The sequence below is a fragment of the Thunnus albacares genome, chromosome 14 (genome assembly GCF_914725855.1).
Source record: "Thunnus albacares chromosome 14, fThuAlb1.1, whole genome shotgun sequence".
NCBI lineage: Eukaryota > Metazoa > Chordata > Actinopteri > Scombriformes > Scombridae > Thunnus > Thunnus albacares.
The window spans coordinates 12,289,910-12,312,312 of NC_058119.1; the positions used below are offsets into that span (position 1 = coordinate 12,289,910).

The 22,403-nt window shown below is 40.7% G+C and overlaps 1 protein-coding gene across 3 annotated transcripts in view; it reads left to right on the forward strand.

Annotated features, from left to right (window-relative positions):
- The window catches only part of slc35f3b (solute carrier family 35 member F3b), a 53,767-nt gene that overhangs the window by 23,875 nt on the left and 7,489 nt on the right, over nt 1–22,403 (forward strand). For 2 of the 3 annotated variants that reach the window (XM_044372398.1, XM_044372399.1), the window contains one exon: nt 18,283–18,625. In XM_044372398.1, the coding sequence (XP_044228333.1) occupies nt 18,283–18,625 (343 nt within the window). Of the gene's footprint in view, nt 1–6,709; nt 7,687–18,282; nt 18,626–22,403 lie in introns of those variants that run through there. The other variant, XM_044372402.1, reaches the window with a different exon arrangement.

Below are 22,403 nucleotides of genomic sequence, written 5' to 3' on the forward strand. Positions count from 1 at the left end.
CATTTTAAAGTGGCAGCCAGTCTGACTCCTTCTGTCCTCCTCCTAGACAGCTCTGTGCTGTGCTTTGAGTGGGAGGAGGTCACAAGCTCTGTGACCTGTACGCTCCTCTGTCAAACAAGCACCCAGTCAGACTGCTTTGGGGTTTTTTTTTTTTTGTTAGACTGCATATGCGGAGAAGTCAATGTAGGAGCTGGAACTATTAGTTGATTAATTGCTCCATCAATCAACTGAAAATGAATTGACAGCAATTTTAATAACCAATTAAGTCGTTTCTTAAGCAGTTCCAGCAATTCACTAGTACCAGCTTATAAAATGTAAATATATGATGGTTTTCTTAGTCATCTATGATAGTAAACTAATTATCTTTGGGATTTGGACAGCTGGTTGAAAAACCTGGATGCAGAGACTTTCTGATGGGCATTTTTCACTATTTTCTGACATTTTACAGAGCAAACAATTAATCAGTTAATCAAGAAAATGATGTTCAGATGAATTTATAATGAAAATAATTGTTAATCTGTGTGAGCGTTGATGTTAGTGTGTTGTTTTTTTAGCATCGCTGATACTTTATGTAATTACCATGTGTAGTTTAGTGAGCCATCCTGCCTTCCATCTATGGAAAGTTTGGAACTTGATGGAGCTGCCACTGATACCTTACACATCCAGCAAATGAGCTAAGCTACTGGAGGCTAATTTTGTTCTCAGCATACATTCAGGCCGCACAAAAAGAACACACAAAAGTGAGTTTGTCCCATCCTGAGTACACAGGAAAAATTTAAATTCGCCCCCAAAACATAAGATTTCTTTGATGCAGTGTTTGTTTTGGGGGTTGACCATATATACCACCAACCATTGTGGACAGTGACATCACCAGAAAGTGAAGCATAACTTGATTAAACTGGAATCCCTTTGAGTGCTTTAACAGCGTTTTTACCATCAAGCCATATATAATTTCATGCTGTTCTTCTCCAGGAGAGACAATTTATTACATCAATGCACAGAGGTTTCCCCCAGACAACTAGGAATGGATTTGCAAACAGTTTTCTTGATGATTATATTTTATGTGGAAATTCTCTTTTGATCACAACAAAATGTCAGCCTATATGCTAAAGGATTTCACCATGAGATCATTATTGCGGTTGCAGTATAAGTTACAGCTTCTGAGTATAAGGTTTCACATGCGTTTGAAAGATCAATACAAGTGTAGGCCACCATGTACTGTAGCTCTATAATGTACCTAAAATGAAAAAGGTGTTTTGGCAACTATTTTCTCCCTCCTACCCCCCCATGGGAACCCACTGAGGCTATTAATCCAATAAACTGCTGTTGGTTGCAGTACCTTGACAGCCGCTTGCCTCCACAGATGAGCTGCGTCTGCTATGAAGATGTATGGGGCCCAGGGAGAGGAAAAGTTAATTTGACTTGACCTTTCTGGTATTTGAAACAAACTGTTATTTAGGACTTGATGCCTCACTTCTCACGCCCTGGGAGCTGTTATTAAGTGTGAGGGCAGCCAGACAGACTCCTCTTCAGTTTTGTAATGAACCCCCAACTTTCATGTTTATTGCTCTGCCACCCGTTTTCCATGCTGAGCACGAGCCAGAATTGAGCTGGACTGGAACAGTGGAGGAAGAGATGGTAAAGATTAGATTTAAACTTAATTAAAACTTTTTTTCTAGAGAGATGCAAACACTGAAAATCTCTCTTCAGTTTACTTAAAAGAAAACACTTCCGATATTTGGTATTACTGTAATATTAATATACTATATAATAGTATATTCATAGTTATATTAAAATGTATTGATCTATTTTGTGTACCTAGCCTCATCATCTTTGCTTATAGTGCCAAATCTGATTACATCTGATCACTTTAATGAATTGGGAAAAGCCTAAAAAAGTAACCTAAAGCTGGTTCATGAGTATTCATACAGTCATTATATAAGTCAACCACTTTGGTTCAGACTGAAATATCTTAACAACTAGACATTCATGGCCCCAAGAGGAGCAACCCTATTGACATTGGTGGCCACATGACTTTTCCTCTGGCGCAAACAGCAGGCTAACACTTTTCGTGGAATATTTTGACATATACTGTAGATGGATAGCCAGGGAATTTTGTACAGACTTTCGTGGTTCCCTGATGATGTTTCCTAATGACTTGTGTGATCCACTGACCTCTCCTCTAACGCCTCCATGAGGTTAACATTTGTGGTTTTTGGTGACATGTCTCAACAACAATTGGATGGACTGCCATGAAATTTGGTACACATGTAGCACCATCATCATGTAGTGTCATCATCAGCTAAATATATATAAATATCAGCATATTAGCATTGTCACTGTGAGCATGTTGATGTTAGCATTTAGCTCAAAGCAACACTGTGCATATAGTCTTAAAGAGCTGCTGCATCTTAGTCTTGCTTTCTGGAATAGACATTTGAAATTGGTGACTACTGAAAATGATGTTATACAGTTACAATTGTGCCCATTTTCATTTATCTAGAAAAAAGGATTTTGTGTCGCCCACTGGCCGAAACATTCAGAGAGTAATAACTTGTTTTACTTTAACTGGTGCTTTTGTAAGGAACCTTAATTTCAGCTGAGTAAGGCTCACATTAAGTAGTTCTTATTGGTGTTAGACGAGGAATTGATTTGTTTTAAATCAGGATTAGCTGTGTCATTGAATAGGAAATGCCAATAACAAATCTGTTTGGCAGAGGTAACTACAACAGCTCAGACAGTCTGTACCAAACAGCCAACAGCTGTACACAAATTAAACCAGGCACATTTACTCACATTAGCACTATTGGTTACTTCAGATCAGACAACAAGAAACCCTTAACTCTCACACACACCTTTTAGCACTCCAAGTCAATCATCTTCAACTATCAAGAGCTCTGTGCAGTCTGATTTGCAGCTGAAGCACTTTTATACATAATCAATAAAATAGATTTTCAGACCACCTCATTTTCCTCCTTCTCATTTTGCTCTGTACGATTACAGGAAACAGCTGATTTGTAATATTGAAAGTGGTGAATACATTAAGTAAAGTACAAATATCAATAGAAATATAGCTATAGAGGTTAGATTATCAAATAAAGCAATTGTTACCTCCAATTACTCAGTGGTGTTGGAATGACAATGTCTGTTGGCCTATTGGTTGACCCTTTTGGTCCAGACTGAAGCCTTTGGATGATTGCCATGGTATTTTGTACAGACATTCATGGTCCCCTGAGGACAAATCCTACTGACTTTGGGGATCCTGCGACTTTTTCTCTGGTGCCACCATGACGTTTAGTTTAGTTTTATTGTGAAATAACAACTATTGGATGGATTGTCATTAAATTTGGTAAAGACACTTATGTCTCCCTTGTGACTTGTCAGTACTTTGGTGATCTGTAAACACTTCATCCAGCACCGTAGTTAGGTAAAAATTTATATTTGTCCTTTATGACCAAATACCTGCAAAACGAATGACATTTCCATCAGCCTCAACTGTACTACATAGTTTAGTGCTAATTAGCAATGTGCTAAACTGAGATGGTGAACATGGTAAACATTACCTGCTAAACATCAGCATGTTAACATTGTCAGTGTTAGCATGTTAGCATGCTGATGTGCTGACTCTTAGTCTTAGTATAAGAGGCATTCTGTATGCCTTCATTTTTGTTTCAGATTTGGAAACAAATGTGACAGCAGCACAAACAACATAACATATATCAAATAGCTTCCCTGCTCAGACTTACTACTATTCTTATTTACACCAATTTTATTATCAAACAATTATGTTTTGCATTTCTATGAAACATATTTCATTTAACCTTCAAGGTCTACTCTTCCATCAAATACATTTTCTAAACAATATCAAGCAATTTCCTGTTGTATCGTTTCTGCTGGCTACAAGCTAAATGTTTGTCAGGTATTTAGTTTAGCCACCCTAATGATCCATATAGGTCCATCACAGCACAGTTGGTTGGAATGGCATATCACATAATGTCTTTTATGGTTGCATTTACTTTGTCCCAGAAACCCCAGAAAGATTGTTTGACCTGGAAACTGGCTACTCTAGCGTCCCTCATTATTCAGCATGAATAAACATGTAAGAAAAGCACAAGCCTTTCTTTGCGGTGCACTAGAACATTCACTGTACATGGAAGACTAATCGCCTCTCCTCCGGATCAGCGTCTATCAGTCTCTGGGTAGAAATAGGGATTCAAAAGACTGCACTGATGCAGGAACCTCAAAGGATACCTGTTTTTTGCACTTCTTTATTGCTCATACACACTTATCTCTATTCATATACAGCATGTGAACGTGTGTTAGAGAGAGAGAGAGTTGTCATGTGGTGTCTTGGAGCATGGACGAGTTTGATCCTCCTCTGTGTTCACAGATAAAAGTCTATGAGTCACTGACTGGGATCTTTTAATGATCTCACCCGCTCCACCTATTTCCATCTCCCTGTCTTTCTATCAATAATAGCACACTCTCCGACTGAATCTTCATGTTCTTACCATACTAAGCTACTGAAAATTGACTACATTAGTTCCCAAAAGACAGCTGGCAGCTGCCGAGCCCAAATGGGACTCACGCAGACACACACAAATCGTGACATGGAACAATATAATTCATAAGTGACATGTTTCTAATGTTTCTCCATCAAACATCCTGTGCTGCTCTTTTAGCTCGTTCACTGTGAGCTCTTGCACTTCATCCATTACCTCCCATCCGCTGCTCCTGACATTTCCCATTCTGAAACCCAAACACATGAGGAGTGGGAGGCAATGGAAAATAGTCAAGGATCCAGTGAATTTGGTTGCTGAGGGACGTCAGGATGGGTGTAGGCAGAGAGTGTTTTTAGAGCTCCCTGTCCTAGTTAGGTAGGGCAGGGGATTCTAGCTTGAGTGTGAGGTAGAGTCTAAGCAGTGAATTATTCAGTGCGGATTCCTTTAGGCATGCTCCCACTCAGCAGATTTTACACACACACATGTATGTCTTTAAAGACATTAAAGCAGGGTCACAGGGACAGCAGAGGCATTCTCGGATCAATACTGAGCGGCCCAATCTGTACCACTGACAGTGATCTGCTTCCCTCTGATGTATGATCTGTATGTACATTATGGCTTTAGCTTGGCAGTTACACGTGGAATGACATGGCAAAGCTATACATAGAGGGTGTCAAGCACAATTTCAGTTGACCAGCTGCTACCAATGAGTGTGTTGGACAGATCTCTCAGTTTGAGAGGGTTATGAAACTCGATGTGAAGCTCTGAATTGTCACTTCAGGTTTCAAAACCAATTTCTGTTGTTGGTGGAAAAAAAAAAAGACCTAACAGAGAAGAGTCTCGGGACACTCAGCAATGCATTTTAGCACCTCTCACTCGCCTCATGGATGAGCCTGAAAATGTTGCCCACTTCAAAGCAGTGCAATTTGAACTGTGATGACTTTGGCAAAGTCAAAGACAGGACATGTAAACAGAAGAGGTGATGTGAAACGTAAAGTTACCAGAAGCCTTACCTGCATGTCAGTCAATCTGTTGGTCAATCACTGGGAATTTAAGTCTCAATCACTTACAGCTGACAGGACACTGAGACACTGAACAGCTGAGGTACTATTATAAAGATAATTGGCAATTTATTGAGGGCTGTATTGAATTAAAACATAACAGTTGATGATATATATTTGCCAGGTATCATAGGACCATAAGAATGTGTGTCATCATTATCTCAATTATTTCAATAAATTACACCCCAACACAGACAACACTTACAGTAAACCGATCTTTGGCATGTTTATTTTACTCTCTACATTTTATTATGTCAGTAAATTTAATATGAGAATTATAATTTGATTATATTTTCTATATCCACAGACTTATGAAGGAGCCTACAGGCCTATGAATGTGATATTGCATTATTCTCAGTGATTACTAATGAAATTTTAACCACTCTGCCTTTTATTCAGTTTTGAATTACATTAGATTAGTTTCAACTTTATGGTCAAGTCAACCACATCATGAAATAAGCTGCACATGTTAAAAGTAGAAGATGTTACTGTGATACAAAATAAACAAACAAACAAAAAAAATGTACAGTAAGAATGAATGCAGCTTCTGTTAATCAAAAAGTCTGATTTATTTGCCATAAAGTATGTATTTTTGATGTATTTGTGAGTAAAGCAGATTGCATTTGATCTCATGGGTCATTCTTTTTATGTGGATAATATTACCTGTTGAGTTATAGAGCCCCTCCAGACATGTTTTAAGATGTCTATAAAATACTCTAGTTTGAATGATCATTTGTGTCTAATATGTTTTTTCCACAAAAAAGTTCAGTTAATATCTTTTAATCTACTCCTTCTGTCTCACTAAAAATGCCAGAATCTATGAATATGTAAATATTGCTCATTTCAGAAGTTGTTGCTGTGGCCAAAATATGTCTCCTACTTCACTGAAAAGTCCATTCTCAGTGTCTGTGCAGCTTCGAGTTTCCACATCACACTTATATAATTTAAATACTGGACCACAATTGGCTCCAAACTAGTTGTAACAACTTATGCTTGTAGATACAAGCCTTAAACTCAGTGCACACAGAGAACCCATCAGCATGATGAATGTGAAAACAGCCTTTTAGTGCCAAACTCTGCACATACATCATTCTGCACAGTGAAGCTCAGCATCACAGTGAAGGAACAAGAAGTAAAACACATTTTAAAGTGGAGGGGTACTTTAAACTTAATATTGCACAGGAACATCTTAACACTCTATACACATCCAAACATAATAGAATACATGTGATCTGCTGTATATCTCTTTGATAACGAAATCAGCATTTTCAGAAAAAAAAACTGTTCAGGTACATTTTAAGTCTCAAACAAAAATTCAGGAACATAAATGTATGGGGGGGGGGCATCAATAAGCGGGATTACAAAGTGGGCTCAGGGGCCCTTAAATGAGCTTAAATTGCAGGGTTTCCACGTGGTACCCTAATAAAAGAAGCACTAGTTAGTGTCATTATTATTTAATTCACTTGAAAACACTTCAATTAGAGTATTTAAGAGCTATCAATCCCCTGCCCCACAACACCGACCCCCAACCTCAACTGCATCGGTCCCATCATATCTGTCACAGAGTTTGCTTGCACGCTGCCAGGTCAGTGCATCCGTTCCGTCAGTCCCATGCGGAGCTTCTTTTGCCCCGGAGGGGGGATCACACGGCCACGGGGAGGTCGGAGAGGACAGCCGGGCTCACCAGCTTCGGGACAGGGGGGTTGGTGGTGGGAGGTGGTTGTGATGCTGTAGGTGGACTGATGGATGTGTGACGTTGGCGAATTGCAGCAATTGCCAAACTGTACGTGAGGAGAGACCAGCCAGGACGCGCTGGATACAGCAGATTTGGGGAGGGAAGGCAAGTGGAGGAAAGGGGGTGGGGGGACACGACAGAGGAAGGAAAAAAAATCATCAACAGGGAGTTGGATGGAGGCGAGGGGACAGAGCGCAGGAGACCGGTCTGAAAACATTAAGGGTCCCATCAAGAGGTCTGGTGTCTGCACCAAATCAGCTTCAGGGATGTAGTCGAAGCGGTTTCGAGCTCAGCCCATCCGAGCTCATCACCATGAAGAAACACTCCGCAAGGGTTGCCCCGCTGTCCGCCTGCAACAGTCCGGTACTCACCCTCACCAAAGTGGAAGGTAGGGAGAGTTCATATCGATCCAGACCGTTTGCGCTGCGCACTGGGGCTGGTGTGTCTGTCTCTTGGGCCGCCTGTAATTGCAGGCTGCACAGAATACCCTAAATTTAGAAACCTCCTTCTGTTGATCTGATGGGGGATTTCAGTTGAAATATTTCAGTGAATGCTACTCACGTTTCTCTTTCAAGCCTGGTGGATTTTTAGACAGAGATTAACTTTTGGAAAAATCTTACAGTGAGGAAGATAAAATAGAGTAAACGAAGCGCGCAAGTTACCGTTAAATCCATTTTGGCGCGGGTAGCCCAACATTTACGCAAACAATTTGCATCGGACACCACCAATTTTCTGCATGCAAATTCCGTTAAATCTCATTATCTGTTTACTGTTTCCTGTCGTGATGTGATGTGTTGCAGAAAACACAAAAAATGAAGCCCTGATATATTCCTGTATTCTCCAAATTATGTTATTGACGCATTGATTCTTTTGACTCATGCTTGCCTGATGAATACTGTGCTAAATTTACTGGTCAGTAGGGAGGATCTTAAGTTGTTATTGCAGCAGGGATTCCCCTCACACTCTCCACCCTCCACTCAGTCACTGGCTACAAGAGTCCCAGCTAAATGCCAGAGCATCACGCCAGAGCAGCCAGGACAGGAACACAGCAGTAAACATGTTAATGGTCCCTGTAAATGACTGATCTTCAGTCCGCCTCTGGTTGGGTCTCCCTGCTTTGTCTGATCCGCAGGAGCACAATAATGAAACTGACATTTCCTGCTCACATCATTAGTAGGGACACCTCCTCTCTTCTGGTATATTGATGATCCGTGTGTGTTGGTGCATCACCTCCAACACACCTGTCCTGACATCTCAAACGAGTATTGAGTCATAGCTTCCTTTCTGGCTGTACAGTGCGGCTCTTCCGATCTCCTCCTCAGCCTTATTCCTTGCAAAGGGGGCGAAGTTATGCATTTTTTAATCTACTCCTCAGCACAGAGGGCTACTGAATGTCTCAGTGCTTGACATAAGTGCAGAGTAAATACTGAATCACAGTGGAATTAGCTGCCCTTTTCACAACGCTCTTAAACAGAACAATGTTATGCCTTGCATCTAAGTAATCCCAAACTCATTTGCATTTCTTTGGGGGCCTTAAGAAAAAATAATGAATTAATAAATTATTAATTAAATAAATAAATAAAACGTGTATAAAGACACATTCTTAGCATGCATTTACTTCTACAGCTTTTATTATTTTATTATTTTTAATTACATGTCATGCTACATGAGAATAGAGGTTATGATGACTTACAGGTAAAATTACAGTTGCTGTTATGGAGATAATTTGCCAAAATGTCTGTGTGGCCTCTATAAAAACCTGTTTTTAAGTTAGATTTAATGTAAAAGTTAATTATGAGGACGAATATCATTTACACAGGTGAAATTGTTTACTTCTCACCCACTGTTACAGGACCTCTGGTAGTCTGAACTTAAGCTTGCTGACTAAGACCTGTCAGTGAAGCTTACTGTCTGTCTGTGCTCTTGTTGTTTGGGATATTAATGTGAAATTATCCTGAAGGTACTTCATTATTCATAATTTATGACTAGACCAGCTGCTAGAATATGAATGAAGCATTTCCATCCAATTTCACAAAGGCACTGCAAAAATCTATCAGATTAATTTACAAGATTTTGCAGTAGTTTAAACTGTGTTGCATGTTTTCAGTCACTGTGAGGCCCCCGAATAATCACTACAGCTTTACCACCAACGATTGTAAGCTTATTAGCGTGAATGTCAGCTCAAAATATTTTATTTCCAGAATGAGATGGCAGGCTGTTATTTTACAAACTTAAATAGAGAGTATTAACAGAAGCAGCAGTGCAGTGACACACGGCTGGGGATAGAGAAATGATTGTAAATGTGTGTTTGTCGGGGGGTGATACAGTATTGTCAATTGTTGAAGGGAGTCAAAGCTGTAGAGTTTATGATGTGAGCGTTCGCCTCCCCATTTCAGCAGCTGCTTTGAAGAAGGAGGGAATCACAGGGGGCCACAGCGGATCAACACACAGCTTTTCAGAGACTGTGCTGCTTATGTAACACCAACTCCAAAACCTCTGTTCTCTGCACTAACAACATGCGCCTGACTGTCAAAGTTATTTTTTTTTTCAGTTAGGGATCTTCAGCGGTCCCCTTTTTTTCTCCTTCTTTCATGTGTCCGGTTAACATTCCCGGTTCAACATAGAATCAGTGTCTTTAAACAGCACATACAAGGCTGATGTCACACCAAATTCAGATCACAGGTTTTCTTACATCTTTGGTGCTGTGACTTCAGTTTCTACAGGAAGTATCAAGTCAGGATGTGTTTGGAGAGAAAGGTGGGGCTGCCACCCAACAATAGTGACATCAGGCTAAGTGACACAATTGCTACCTCGCGGCTAGTTACACAACAATCTATCATTTGGCAGTTGATTCTATTTTCCGTTAGTGTTGGCTTATTTTTCTTTGTAACAAAAGTCCATTTCTGGTCAGATGCTGCTGTCTCTTTCAGCCACAAGTTTGATCCATTGTCTTCATCTAGACTATTTATCTCATCCTCTATGTGTTCTTGTGACAAATTCACCCAACCAGCGGCCCATGGAAGATGATCATTGATTTCTCTTCAAATGTGTTTTTAGTGATGATGTCCGTGGGGAATGTCTGTGTTGTTCCTGTGCTGTCAGTGGCAGGGATAAGAAGTTCATAAAAGTCCCTTTAATCTCTATAATCTCATTAAAATCTTTGAAACAGAGCAGGCATCTTTTACAAGAGTGATTTGGCGTGTGTGCATCTCCCAGGAAGCTGGTTGTATTTCACCACACCAAACCTTTCCCCAGGACTCCATATACCTTGAATGACAAACATATGTAGAGCTCTGGGTCAAAATGTCCAGATATTGAAACCATTTAAGATATTGAATCTTAGTGAAAAAGTGTTTTCCAGTGAGGTGATGCACATTACCTGCATGTTTCTTTAATTAAACCAATGCAAGAATTCTTATGGAGGATAGTTATTCTCTCATGGACAGTCCAATTTGCTTTATCCTGTCTGCTTCAAGATCTTAAAGATGTTTTGAGAAAAACAGAACTTGAAAATGAAGCTTGAAGTGATGGATGTAACGTTGGTTATTGGCCTCTCTGCCCTGCTCTTTGTGCACAGTTAATGATCGTCAAATTCATCTTAATAAAATATGAGCATTTAGCAGCAGGCCAGCAGCATTTACCTCTAAGCAAGTGAGCAAAAAGCGAATCATTCAATATGAATGATTTTGTCCATTTGAGGTGCAGAACACACAAACCTGAATCATCACAAAAGCAGTATGATTTGGGTACTTCATGTACATTCACAAAGGGCATAAACTCAATCTTATGTGTACATTTGCATGTGTCTTATTTGTATGTAGATTTTCACTAAGGCCTTGTGTGAATAGCAACAACCTCAGCATGTAGATGAGGCTGCATCGAGGGTCAAACATACACACATGTATCTTAAACCTTCATTACTTGTGTTAAAAGATCACCGGAAGCAGTGAAGACGTTACATTTGGAGTTTTCCTCTCTGTGCTCGATATGTAGGGTCGTACTTTTATCTTTTGAAGATAATTGATGTTGACTTTCATGATAGTCAAAGGACTAAAAGCGAGGCTTCTCCTTCAGTCTAAATTCATTTTAAAAGCAGCTGAAACAGGCTTCTCTTGAGCTGAATACACAATGACAGGGCTTTTACTTTATTAAGAGGTGAGCTTTTGCTCAGGGTAACCAATGTAGAGTGTGTGCAGAGAACGCTATCAGTTTACATTGGATTGAGAGAGATTTATTGAATAGATGAATTGATGTTTAGTGGTGATGTGTAATGCTAAATTGATTCATTGTATGAGTTCATTTGTGGTTAGCTGTCATGGCTTCCGTGCTGCATATCTCATTTGTGTGTTTCGCACAAGAAATGCCTTCTGTGACACTGTAGTAGTGTTTCATCTTTGAGCAAAACCCCCTGCAAAAATGTGTAAAGAGGAAGCTCTGAGCTATAATCCTAAATTGAGGGAGTTGATCTGAAAGCTTTCTTCACGTTGCCTATCCTCTCCAGATTTCAAATGCAGCCAGCAGACCAGATGGTACAGTTGTGGTATACCTACTAGAAGGCTAATTATTCCAAACAAAATATTTCCACCATGTCTAATGCCTGAAGCTTTTAGTAGTAATTGTGACCAGCCTGGAAAATATGTCAGCACAAATGTGTGCTGTGTGCTTCATTGCATTTCATCTGTGAAAATCACTGACTTAGCAGTTCATTCCATCCTTTTTTTTTACTTTAATGAACTTCCTTTTGTTTTTGATGCCATTTAAAAACTAATCAGTCCTCAAACTGTAATGGTCATCTTACATGCGTGATGTAATGGGTTAAGATGTATCTGAAAACAGTAAAGTCCTAAGTCAGGTTTATGTAATTCTGATAGAATCCCTCCCTTATCAGTGGCCTTGGGGGAGGGAGTAAAACCGCTGTTTTTGGGCAGACACTCAGAGTACATCTGCGGTGGTTGCCTATCCATTACTTCAACAGGGATGCTGTGGCCAATCTTTTAAATATTGATTTGTCACGTTAAGTGCCGGGACTCTTGCCAGTCTGTTAAACTGCAAGTCCATCACACTATATTCACTGCTATAAGGAACTGCAAGAGAGAGGAAGGGATGCTTGGGGGACATACTGTTGGGCAGTGTACCCAGTGCCAAATATGAGTAATCGTTATTGTGCTGCTGTAACACACAGTGCATGGACACGCACAAAACATTCTGGGTTGCTTGCACGCAGTGTTTTGGCGTGTCACTAACCAATGAGGCACCATGGGGCGGCAGCGTTGACCTGTATCATGAGCATCTGTTGAACCAGCTGGGCAGGTCAGGACAGTGACAAACAACAAGTCCTCTATACGTGGTGAGGAACTCGCTCCGTTGTCCTTTGAGGTTGAAGGAGAAACCGGTTCGGGTATTAAGGAGAGTGGGATCAGTAACAGCTGTCCCGCCCTTGTCTGCCCTCCTGGGCCTTTGTCCTGTCAGCCCATGTGGTCCCACCTATCAGCCGGGTGAAGCAGCAGGGTGTGTTTTCCGCCTGTCTCTCTGGTGTGTTATTGAGCAGGACAGGCTCGTCAGATGAGCCTGCTCTGGTGTGTTGAAAGGCCTCCGACTGACAGCTTGGCCTGACCAAGCTGTCACAGTCAAGTATCACAGGCTCCCACTGTCTCTCAGGCATTAGAGATTACAAAGACAGTCACTGCTGTCTGTCTGTGTGCTGCCTGTCTGTCTGACCTGTCTGCCATGACCAAACCACCACCCTCCCTAAATATGACATCTGTAGTTCACAGTTCATAACAAATCGCTAGAAATTGTCGTACTTGGTAAACAAATACAGACTGTAGGTCTAACAGCTTTTAAAGCTCAGCCTTTGACTTGCATGTCAAAAATGACAAACCACATAAGTCATCATGGGTTTGAAGGATTTATTTTAAGGTATTGATTTCACGATTGATGTTGTGTGACAGCCAGAGAGTTGAACAAGTATTTTGCATTTCTATCTTCCATTTATGCAAAAAAGCTTTTAGTTTTTTTATCGTCTGAAAAGGCTAATTCATGTTAACTGTGCGTGTAGCCAAAGGAGGACTTCACACCATAATGATTTATTATGAGCATGACAAGGTGAGTAAGATGCCCTAGTCAATTCATATTCATCACCAAGCAGAAGTCTAGTAGACAGTAAGACAAGTAGAGGAGTTCCTTTGAAGTGTGTATCGGTGATTGATCTGTTTTCGCTCTTGAATCACTGAGGCAGAGCGCTGCAGTACACTTTTACTCCCACGGAGGTGTCACCAAACAACCAAACTGACAAACCTCTTTCTTTCCTAGTGTCTCTTAGTTGAGGTCCAAGCAAAGCCCTCCCAACACTTATATGACCACCCTGGCAAACCAACACTCTGCTCAGCAGCTGAGGCAAGCCTGATGCTATCCTCACTGCTGCCTGCGAGGATCTTTGTTCTCGCACTGGGAGAGGCAGGGCAACAGAGAGTGAGAGAGTGGGGGAAAGCGTGGGCGGTTGCCTGTTCAGGGAAAGAGGGACATAGCGGGGCTTTCTCGGCCTGTCATGGCCTGGTTCTGTGAAGTGTGAGAGCAGGCAGTCAGGCAGAGCTCTGCTGGCACGTTTGGGATTTGCAGCTATCAGCAGGAGAGATCTGCACTGCAGAGACTGCAGGGGGAGGGAGGAGAACGGAGTGGGAATGACGGTGGACGGGAAGCAGGGAAGCGTGGACTGAGATGGAAGAAAACTGGACAACTGGCTAGCTAATGGGCAGATAAATCTCAACACCAATCGGAGCGCTTCGACCCCACTGGAGTAGGACATATATTCAATACCCGGCCTAGGAGGTGCTCAGCTCAGTGAACTAAAACACTGGATGCAGACAAATGACCATATAAGATAAAGATTGATTTACTGTACCTTTAGTGGTAAAGAATTATCTACAGCTTTTCACACAGGGAGAGATGTCACCTCAAAGAAGCAGATTTTCCTCCTGAAATGTTAATTTAAGAAAAAAACAGACGTATGGTTAGCTGTGATAAAGACCCAAAAAGGCTGAAACATTGTCCTTTCTGTCAATTAATGCTTAAAGAATTATAGAAAAATCTTCTTTCTATAGTCTTGAGGCTACCTTTACCTCTGCATATTGAATTCCATGGCACTAGGATACCTTAATTCAGCTGAGTGGTTGGGATGAATACATTTCAGGAGGCAACAAGGAGAAGCCGTAACCAGCTGTCAGAGTGGATCCCAGGCCGGTCCTACGAGGATGCCAAACACTTCCCCCCTGTCTACAACGATTTCACAGATGCCTTTTAGTTTCATTAAGGTACATTTGGACATTGAATGTGTTGAATGAGTCAAGATGTTTTCATCCTATGTTAAATCAACCATCTTTGCTAGTACAGTAATGCACAGTTTGAGCCTAATCTGCTTTTGTCTGCAATAGGCTCAGACAGTCTTTATTATAAAATGATATAAAAATACATGAAATGAGAGTAAGGATTGCATTGCAGTCACTGTACTGCATTCATCTTGGTGTCACCAGCTGACCTTGACAGTTGACATTTGATTAGAAACCGTTAAGGTTAAGAGCTTTCAGTTAATCATTTAGCAGTTACAGTAGGAGACTCTTTCTGGGTGTTTCAGTCATGGTAATAACAGCTTCAAATGTCATTAGTGGGGGAGCTTTTCTATCTCGCTCAGTCACTCCACTGACCCAGCTCTCTCACACTGATGAGTTCGGCAGGGCTCCATATTGTTCATCACCGGCAGTCAAGGTTCATACAGTATCATTTGTCACCGTCAAGCTATGTGTAAAAGAGGTGCAATCCCTTTAAATCATAAATGCTCCAGTGAGTAACAAATTAATATACATTGATGCCTCAGCATTTAATCATAGCAGCTTTAAATAATAATTTATACAAATGTATTTTATTTAATTAAAGAGAGAATGTGTTATATGTGAGTATCATGGTAATGCCTTCACTGAGGAGTGTGGGCTGTGTGACAGAAATATCACTAATGTTGTCGTGACACTTCGCTAAGTGTGTTGACATATGCCAGAACTGGAAATGCTTAGCTGGGCCCCAGTGCCTCTCTGGGGGCTGATTGGCTCGGCCCATCACTGCATTTGGAAGATTAAACCATACTGCAGTACGGAGCAGTGGCCAGGGCCACGGGATGTGGGATGGAGGCCCAGGAAGGACAAAAACTGGGCAGCGTAAACAAGAGATGACCTTCAGAACAAGACAAAGAGACTCGGAGCTCAAAATAGAGAAACTCAATTCTCACTCTTGTGTCCAAGACTTTGATAGACATCTGTGTGTGTCTGTGTCTTATGGGTCTTTGCTGATTCATCATTTTGTTGCAACAACAGACAATGATCTTGAATCATCTTTCATTGCTGCCAAATTTGCCTCAGGACTGTTAGTGCTGTCAAGTGCTTTTGTCACAGCAGAGAGTATTGTTAAGGGTGCCCAAACAGTACAGTATAATTTCATCTTAATTGCAACACGTTTTCTTTTTTTTTTGTAATATAAATAGAAAATGAATCTCTTGTGCGTTCAGCAGAGAGCCTGGGGAAGCCAAGGCATTAGCATCGAGGGTGATAGTCATCAGGGAAGTTAATCTGTGAAATGATGAGACCACCTGGCAAGGTCATAGGCAGCTCTCCCTGGAAGAATGAGCCGCCTCATTGGGTGTGATGGATGCCCTCTTATTCAGCTATTTTGTAAAATGCACAGTGAACCTTATATTAGATAGTAGGTTTCCCTTTGATTACACGGATCGCCTCAACATGAAGACAGACTACAGAAGGTATGGAGCTAAACTGAGACAGGACAGCTGAATAATATATTAAGGTTCAGTGTCTTGCTGATATGAGTCTGTGCCAAACAATAATCATCTTCACAGTGTAAGGCCACATTCACACCGAATCTGGCAATGCAGAAAAAACAGCAGTCCCCCCATTCATTTGAACGGGGGTAGTGCATTTAGGCTGCGGTAGTGGGGACTGCATGGGGTTCAGCAAAAAAACGCAGCGGCAGTCTGGCAAGAAGTTGAGCTGGAATCCACTTTTGCTGAAATGCAACCTAACACTGTGATGGCCAATCACGTAAGCTGGCAATCAGACTGAAGACGCCCATGCGAAGAACCTTGTTTACTTGTTGACTTTGTTATCGGCTTCCAGACTCATTTTAAAAAAGATGAGAGAAACAGAGAGAGAGAGCTGAGAGGGAGCTGAGAGCACGAGAGAGAGAGAGGGAGAGAGAGAGCAGCGGTGATCGAGCGAGCTAGAGAGTGAATGAAAAGAGGGAGCGGCGGTAGCAAGAACAAAGCAGTGAATCAGAGAAATAAAACGTTATTTTCTGATTGTTTCATGGCGGTTACTAAAGCACAAATAAACACGCGCACACATCCGCACACCTCCGCACACCTCTGCACAACCCTGGGGGAAGGTGCCATATTTGATGTGACTGCAGCCTAACTCCAACTTAAGTTAGATTTATTCTTGTCTCATAGAGGCCTTTTGAAATGTGTTCTGTATTCCAGTCAGCAGTGTACAATGCAGATGAATTGGCAAAAGGCTCCCTGCGGCACATCATTACCTCTGGAAACACCATTAGGGAGATCCCTCATTTTTAACTTGTTGGAAGGCAGGAAGCTACGAGGGATGCATGGAGCGTATTATACATTAATCATTATGAAACATAGCTGATATAGGGTTGTTGTCCTCTGGCTGCTCTGATTGTAAAGTCGTGGTCTTGGAGTTTTGTTCTCTGTCTGTTCAGCTGAAAGATGGTCAAAATGATTTAGTAGGGCTTTGCTGGTGATAGTGTTAATGTTCTTTGTTATCTTCAGTCTTAGCCAAGATATGTTCATGTATTGACAATACACAATGTAATCGAGAGATAAAGAGAGCCTGTCTAAATTAAGTGCTGCTGCATGAATAATGTAGCTTGTTTTATCAGCAGAGTAAATGTCCATTTAGAGGACCTGAGGAATTGAAGGATCATCTTGGATGTTGTGTTCTAGACAATGTATCCAGAAGTAACTTAAATGACTCGAGGGAACAAAATGACCTTGGGAAGTGAATCAGTTTTGAAGCACAGAGTGGGTGTGAGTGGGACAGAAAGCAACACGGCAACATTTTGCTTGGATTCACACGTTATTGAAGAAGTATGGAGGCTATCAGGTTTTGACAGGAGCAGTAGAAGGTTAAGTGTTGTTATGTGTGTGCAGTCTGGTACACACACACACACACACACACACACGCACACTTCAGAGGACATTACATTGACTTACATTCATTTCCTGGAGACTTATCCTAACCTTAACCATAACCACCACATGCCTAACCCTAACCCTTACCTTAACCTTAACATAACCCTAAACTTACCTTAACTTTAAACCAAGGAAACAGGTTTACGTCTCCACATACCTGGACCACACACACACACACACACACACACATACACACACACATACACACGGACACGCACACACACGTCATTGTAACTCATGAGGTGGAGAGGAGAGGAGGTCGTCTTGGATTGGATATCAGATCTGCCCTCTTTTGTCCTTTGTTTGTCTGCAGCCTGTCACACTCGATCACCACACTTTTAACTCAGATGTCTGATTGATTACCTTCAAGTTCAATTAAACTGTGAAAGCAGCTATTTTTATCTTGAAAATGATTTCAGGACCTGAAGTGACTCGCTAAATAAAAGAGATGGATAATAGAGTCTCAGGGATGAGCAGTAAATTCAGATTTAATGCAAAAGATAATAAACTAATGTATATATGTACATGTATAATATTATTTCTACACAAAAGCAGTTGTAGTTAAAAGGGTGTTTGAATCAGAATGGCCTAATGTGAAAACAAATTTAAAAGAGACCTGTATTCCCTCAGCTGGAATAAAGGTATTTCCAATCTAAAATAAATTTACAGTGCGAATGTGTACACCTGTCAAGCTAACACATGTGTGTCCACCTATAGGAGAAGACCGCACCAGGGAGAATGTGGTGGGCACCACAGACGCACAGTCGACTGCAGGTGTGGCGGGAGCAGAATCCGGCTCCAACAGACGGAGGCTCCACTGCTGCATTAGAGTAACAACCGTTCAGGTGCAGAAGGCCCTGTGGGGGGTCGCCATGGTGATGTGTGTGTGCTCGTCCTGGGCAGGCTCCACTCAGCTGGCCAAGCTGACCTTTAAGCAGTTTGATGCCCCCTTCACCCTCACCTGGTTCGCCACCACCTGGAACTGCCTCTTCTTCCCCCTCTATTACATCGGCCACCTGTGCAAGAGTCCGGAGAGGCAGACGCCCAGACAGAGATTCAGGTGAGAGGACACTCAAAGTAAAAGTTATAAAATCAACAGCAAAAGCACGATCACCTTTAGTTTTCAGCAGTAACCTTGGAACAATTAGAGGTCCCTGCTCTGAAGACCTGAGGCTCCTGCCAGTGGTCAAACAGTGACAGAGAGCCAGGGAACAGGAGCTAAAACTGGAGTAATGTGTAATCTATGATCAAGTTTTGTTAAAAGCCTTGCTGCTGAGTTCTGCACCAGTTGGAGTACTGATAGAGAACATTTGCTAAGGCAGGTGAACAAGCTGAAAAGCATTAATTTTCACAAATATTGAGGCTGAAATAAGATTTTTGTGTTGTGTCTTAGTTGGAAAAAGCAGGACTGAATCAAAGACTTCACATGGAGGTTGGCATCAAGAGCAAGGGCACAACTGCATCCCAGTGCCCTGAGCAGTGCTATATTGTAGCAATGATGACAATACATCAATGTACCATTATTAAAGGAGAGAATAACAGAGAATTTTAGTGCATTGGGGTCTTCTTAAGAATCCACACTGTCTTTTTATTTCTTTGGTTTATTTAATTGCTAAATATGTGTTTTTCTTACAGCTTGTTCTTATTATTCTGACAAACAAGACAAATACATAAATGTTATGTCAGTTCAAAATTTCTCTTCTGCAGCTGTAACAGAAAATACAAAAAAAGCTTTAATATCAAGAAAATATCAAGAAAAATATCCGCAGTAAATGTCAAATCGACTACAGTCAAAGAGCATGATGCTTGGTCGCACAACGAAGAAAATATGTCATAGAAGCGAAAGGGATTTTTCCACCTCCGTGAGCTTCAGTAGACCACAGTGCAGTGCTATCATTAGAATTCATTTTACAGAGGGGACACAAGTTGTTTTCTGGGTTGTTCTTTAAAGAGATGAAACCCACCGTTTGATATGCTCAGACACAATCTCTAAAAATTATTGAAAAGCCTTTTGGGGAAATATATGAATGAGTTAAGATGAGCAAGTAAAACAGCATAATATAAGTATAATAAATCCATGAAATATGTTTCCAAGAAAGAAGTCAGTTACACCACATTTCATCACAAAGCAACATTAAACTGTACAAGCGAAGGAGAAACACACACCTTAGGTTTAATCAGCTTAGCATATTGATTACAAACAGATTAACAGTATTCTCATCTTCAGTTGTTTACCTTCCATTTTTGTTAGTTATGCGTAATCATCCCCTGTTTATATTTGATTTCCTGCAGCAAACAGAAAGAATGCAATCCTAAGTGTGTTGGAAAACGCTTTCTCAGTTGAAACAGTCCATTAATCATAGCCTTTAGACAAAAGTCATAACTCTGCTACCTGCTGCATTACTTTAGTACAAAGAGACAAAGAAGGTGTAAGGTATAGTAGGTGGGTGAGCCGGGGGGATTGGCACTATATTTCTGATGCACGTCTGTGATGTAATTTTTCCTATTTCAGGGCTTACACAAGAATCTGGGCCGCAGCTGATGTGCTCCGAATATCAAACGCGCAGTTTCCTTTGTGTTTATTCAAATCGCACATTCTGGTGAATCTCAGCCAATGTGGAGAAATAGAGACCAAAACTTGACATTTGTAATAGCTGTCCTGTCGCTTTATTTAAAAATTGTGGCCAAAGAAAGAGAGACCTGAGACTGGTAATAGCTACTGCAGCTTCTTTCTTCATAGTTGAGTTGAGAGGATTTTCACTGTAAGGAGATGATATGACAAATTGGTGCTGTGTGAGGCAGATAAAAAAATGATCTCATCATAATGCTAGATATAAGTCAGGGGAATCATGTTATTGTTATTACAATTCATCCTGAGGGGAACATGAATACCATTCATTCACCATTCTGTACCAAAATGTCCGGCAATTAATCTGATAGTTTTAGAGACATTTCACTATTTCTACTGCTTACCTCGTGATCATCGGGATGAAAGATAAAATAGTTGCTGTCATGATAACTCTCTGTGTTTTGGTGTCTGATTAGCATTTGAATGCAAAATCCTGTTACTCCAACTGGACTTCCTGGATCATATTTCACTGTCTCACTGTCAACTAAACAACAACCAACAACCGATGCCTTTTTCAATCTTAATCCTCCAGACAAGAAATACACACAAGTATGTGAGCACCAAGTAAAACCATGCAGGTATCAGTGCATACCCATGTCCCTTTTTGGTATTTAGACTAATTTGAATACTAAAACAAGCCATAAACAGACTTTAGAGGAAGATTCTCCTGCCAAAGTGTGTGAAACAATTAGAAAACTTTTCATTCTTTCAAGATTTATTTTGATATACAGTACCAATCAAAGTGCATCCAATTTTTGACTGGTACTGTATTCAATCCTGTTGTCTGCTTTAAGTCAAAAACAAGTGATATATTTAAAGAGAACCTCACACTTCACATCTTATCTTTGTTTCTGATCCGTCTATATTCAAAAAGACATACAGAGGCAGATGTAATTGACTTTAAGTGAAGTGTGTTGAACTTTTTCACAACAGACAGTATTTATATAACAATATTATCATTGTATGCTTAGATTTGAAGGTGTTTCTGTTGTGTTTAATGAAATAGTGACAGACTTTAATAAGATATTGACTGAATTTGTGTTGCATTTATAAAGGTTCATTTTCCATGCAGACTCAGCTATCAGGAGCTGATTCATAACAATATTGCTCCTCAGTATTCAGCAGGATAAATGTGCTACCTGCCACTCCTCAGTTGTTGCTGCTTCATCGGTTTCTCAGGGCCAGATGCTTTCAGGGGAAACTATGTGACACAATGTAAACAGTAGCAGTTAAAATGCCAATATCTCAAAAATGCATTAATGTTATTTCTTGGCAGAGGGGGGAAAGAGGGGAGTTGTGTAGTTTGAGAGTGGAAGAATAAATCTTATTGTTGGCTCACAGCAGTGTGGTGCAACAAAATCTCTTGTGAAGCAGAATATTTCAAAACATAGTAAGAGAGTGGACAGGATCATGGATCAAGTACATTGATAGAGTCTTAATGTCACAGTTTGGTTCCTCTCTCACATTGCAAGGAGTGTGACGCATAGACTGTCAGGCCAGTTGCTTGTAGACTGGCAGTATGTTCGTCCATTTCAAATATTTCAAAACCTACAGTTTCTTTTGTACACATTTAAAACTCCTCTGGACTGGGATCAAGTCCAGACTTATGCCAGAATTTAGTGAAGATATTGGATGAAAAATGACCTCAGGACTAAGCCTCATACTTGTCTCAATTATCAGCCTCTGAAGTTGAATCACTTCTTAGAAGATAACATTTACTAAATGTCAGCACACTGACTGTTCATTGTCTTTCATCAGATTCAGTTTACAGGCTTTTTTGCTCTCAGTACCTCCATAGAGACCCAGCTGGCTATGATTCCTTATGGACTTTATTCCTTATTTGGATCCCCATTACCTTCCATAAAGTCGTTGCTAGTCTCCCTGGGGTTCACACAAAAACAACAACAATAAAAACAATAATTAAATCACACTGTACCATCTAACCTACAATGAAACAAAAACAAAATTGTCACAAATACACAAAGAGAATAAAAATAAAGGTTCCAAAAACAACAAAAACACAATAACATCGATATGAGATTAATTAATTTTTGTTTTAGTAACTTTTAAAAGAAAATCTACGTTTGATCTGTTTGTTATTGATGGGGAGCATATTCCAATCAGAAGCCTCCACAGTTAGGCATGATAATCGTTTATGCATCTCACAGACATGAGCTTGGAAAGAACAATGAAGGGTTAACCTGGCTGC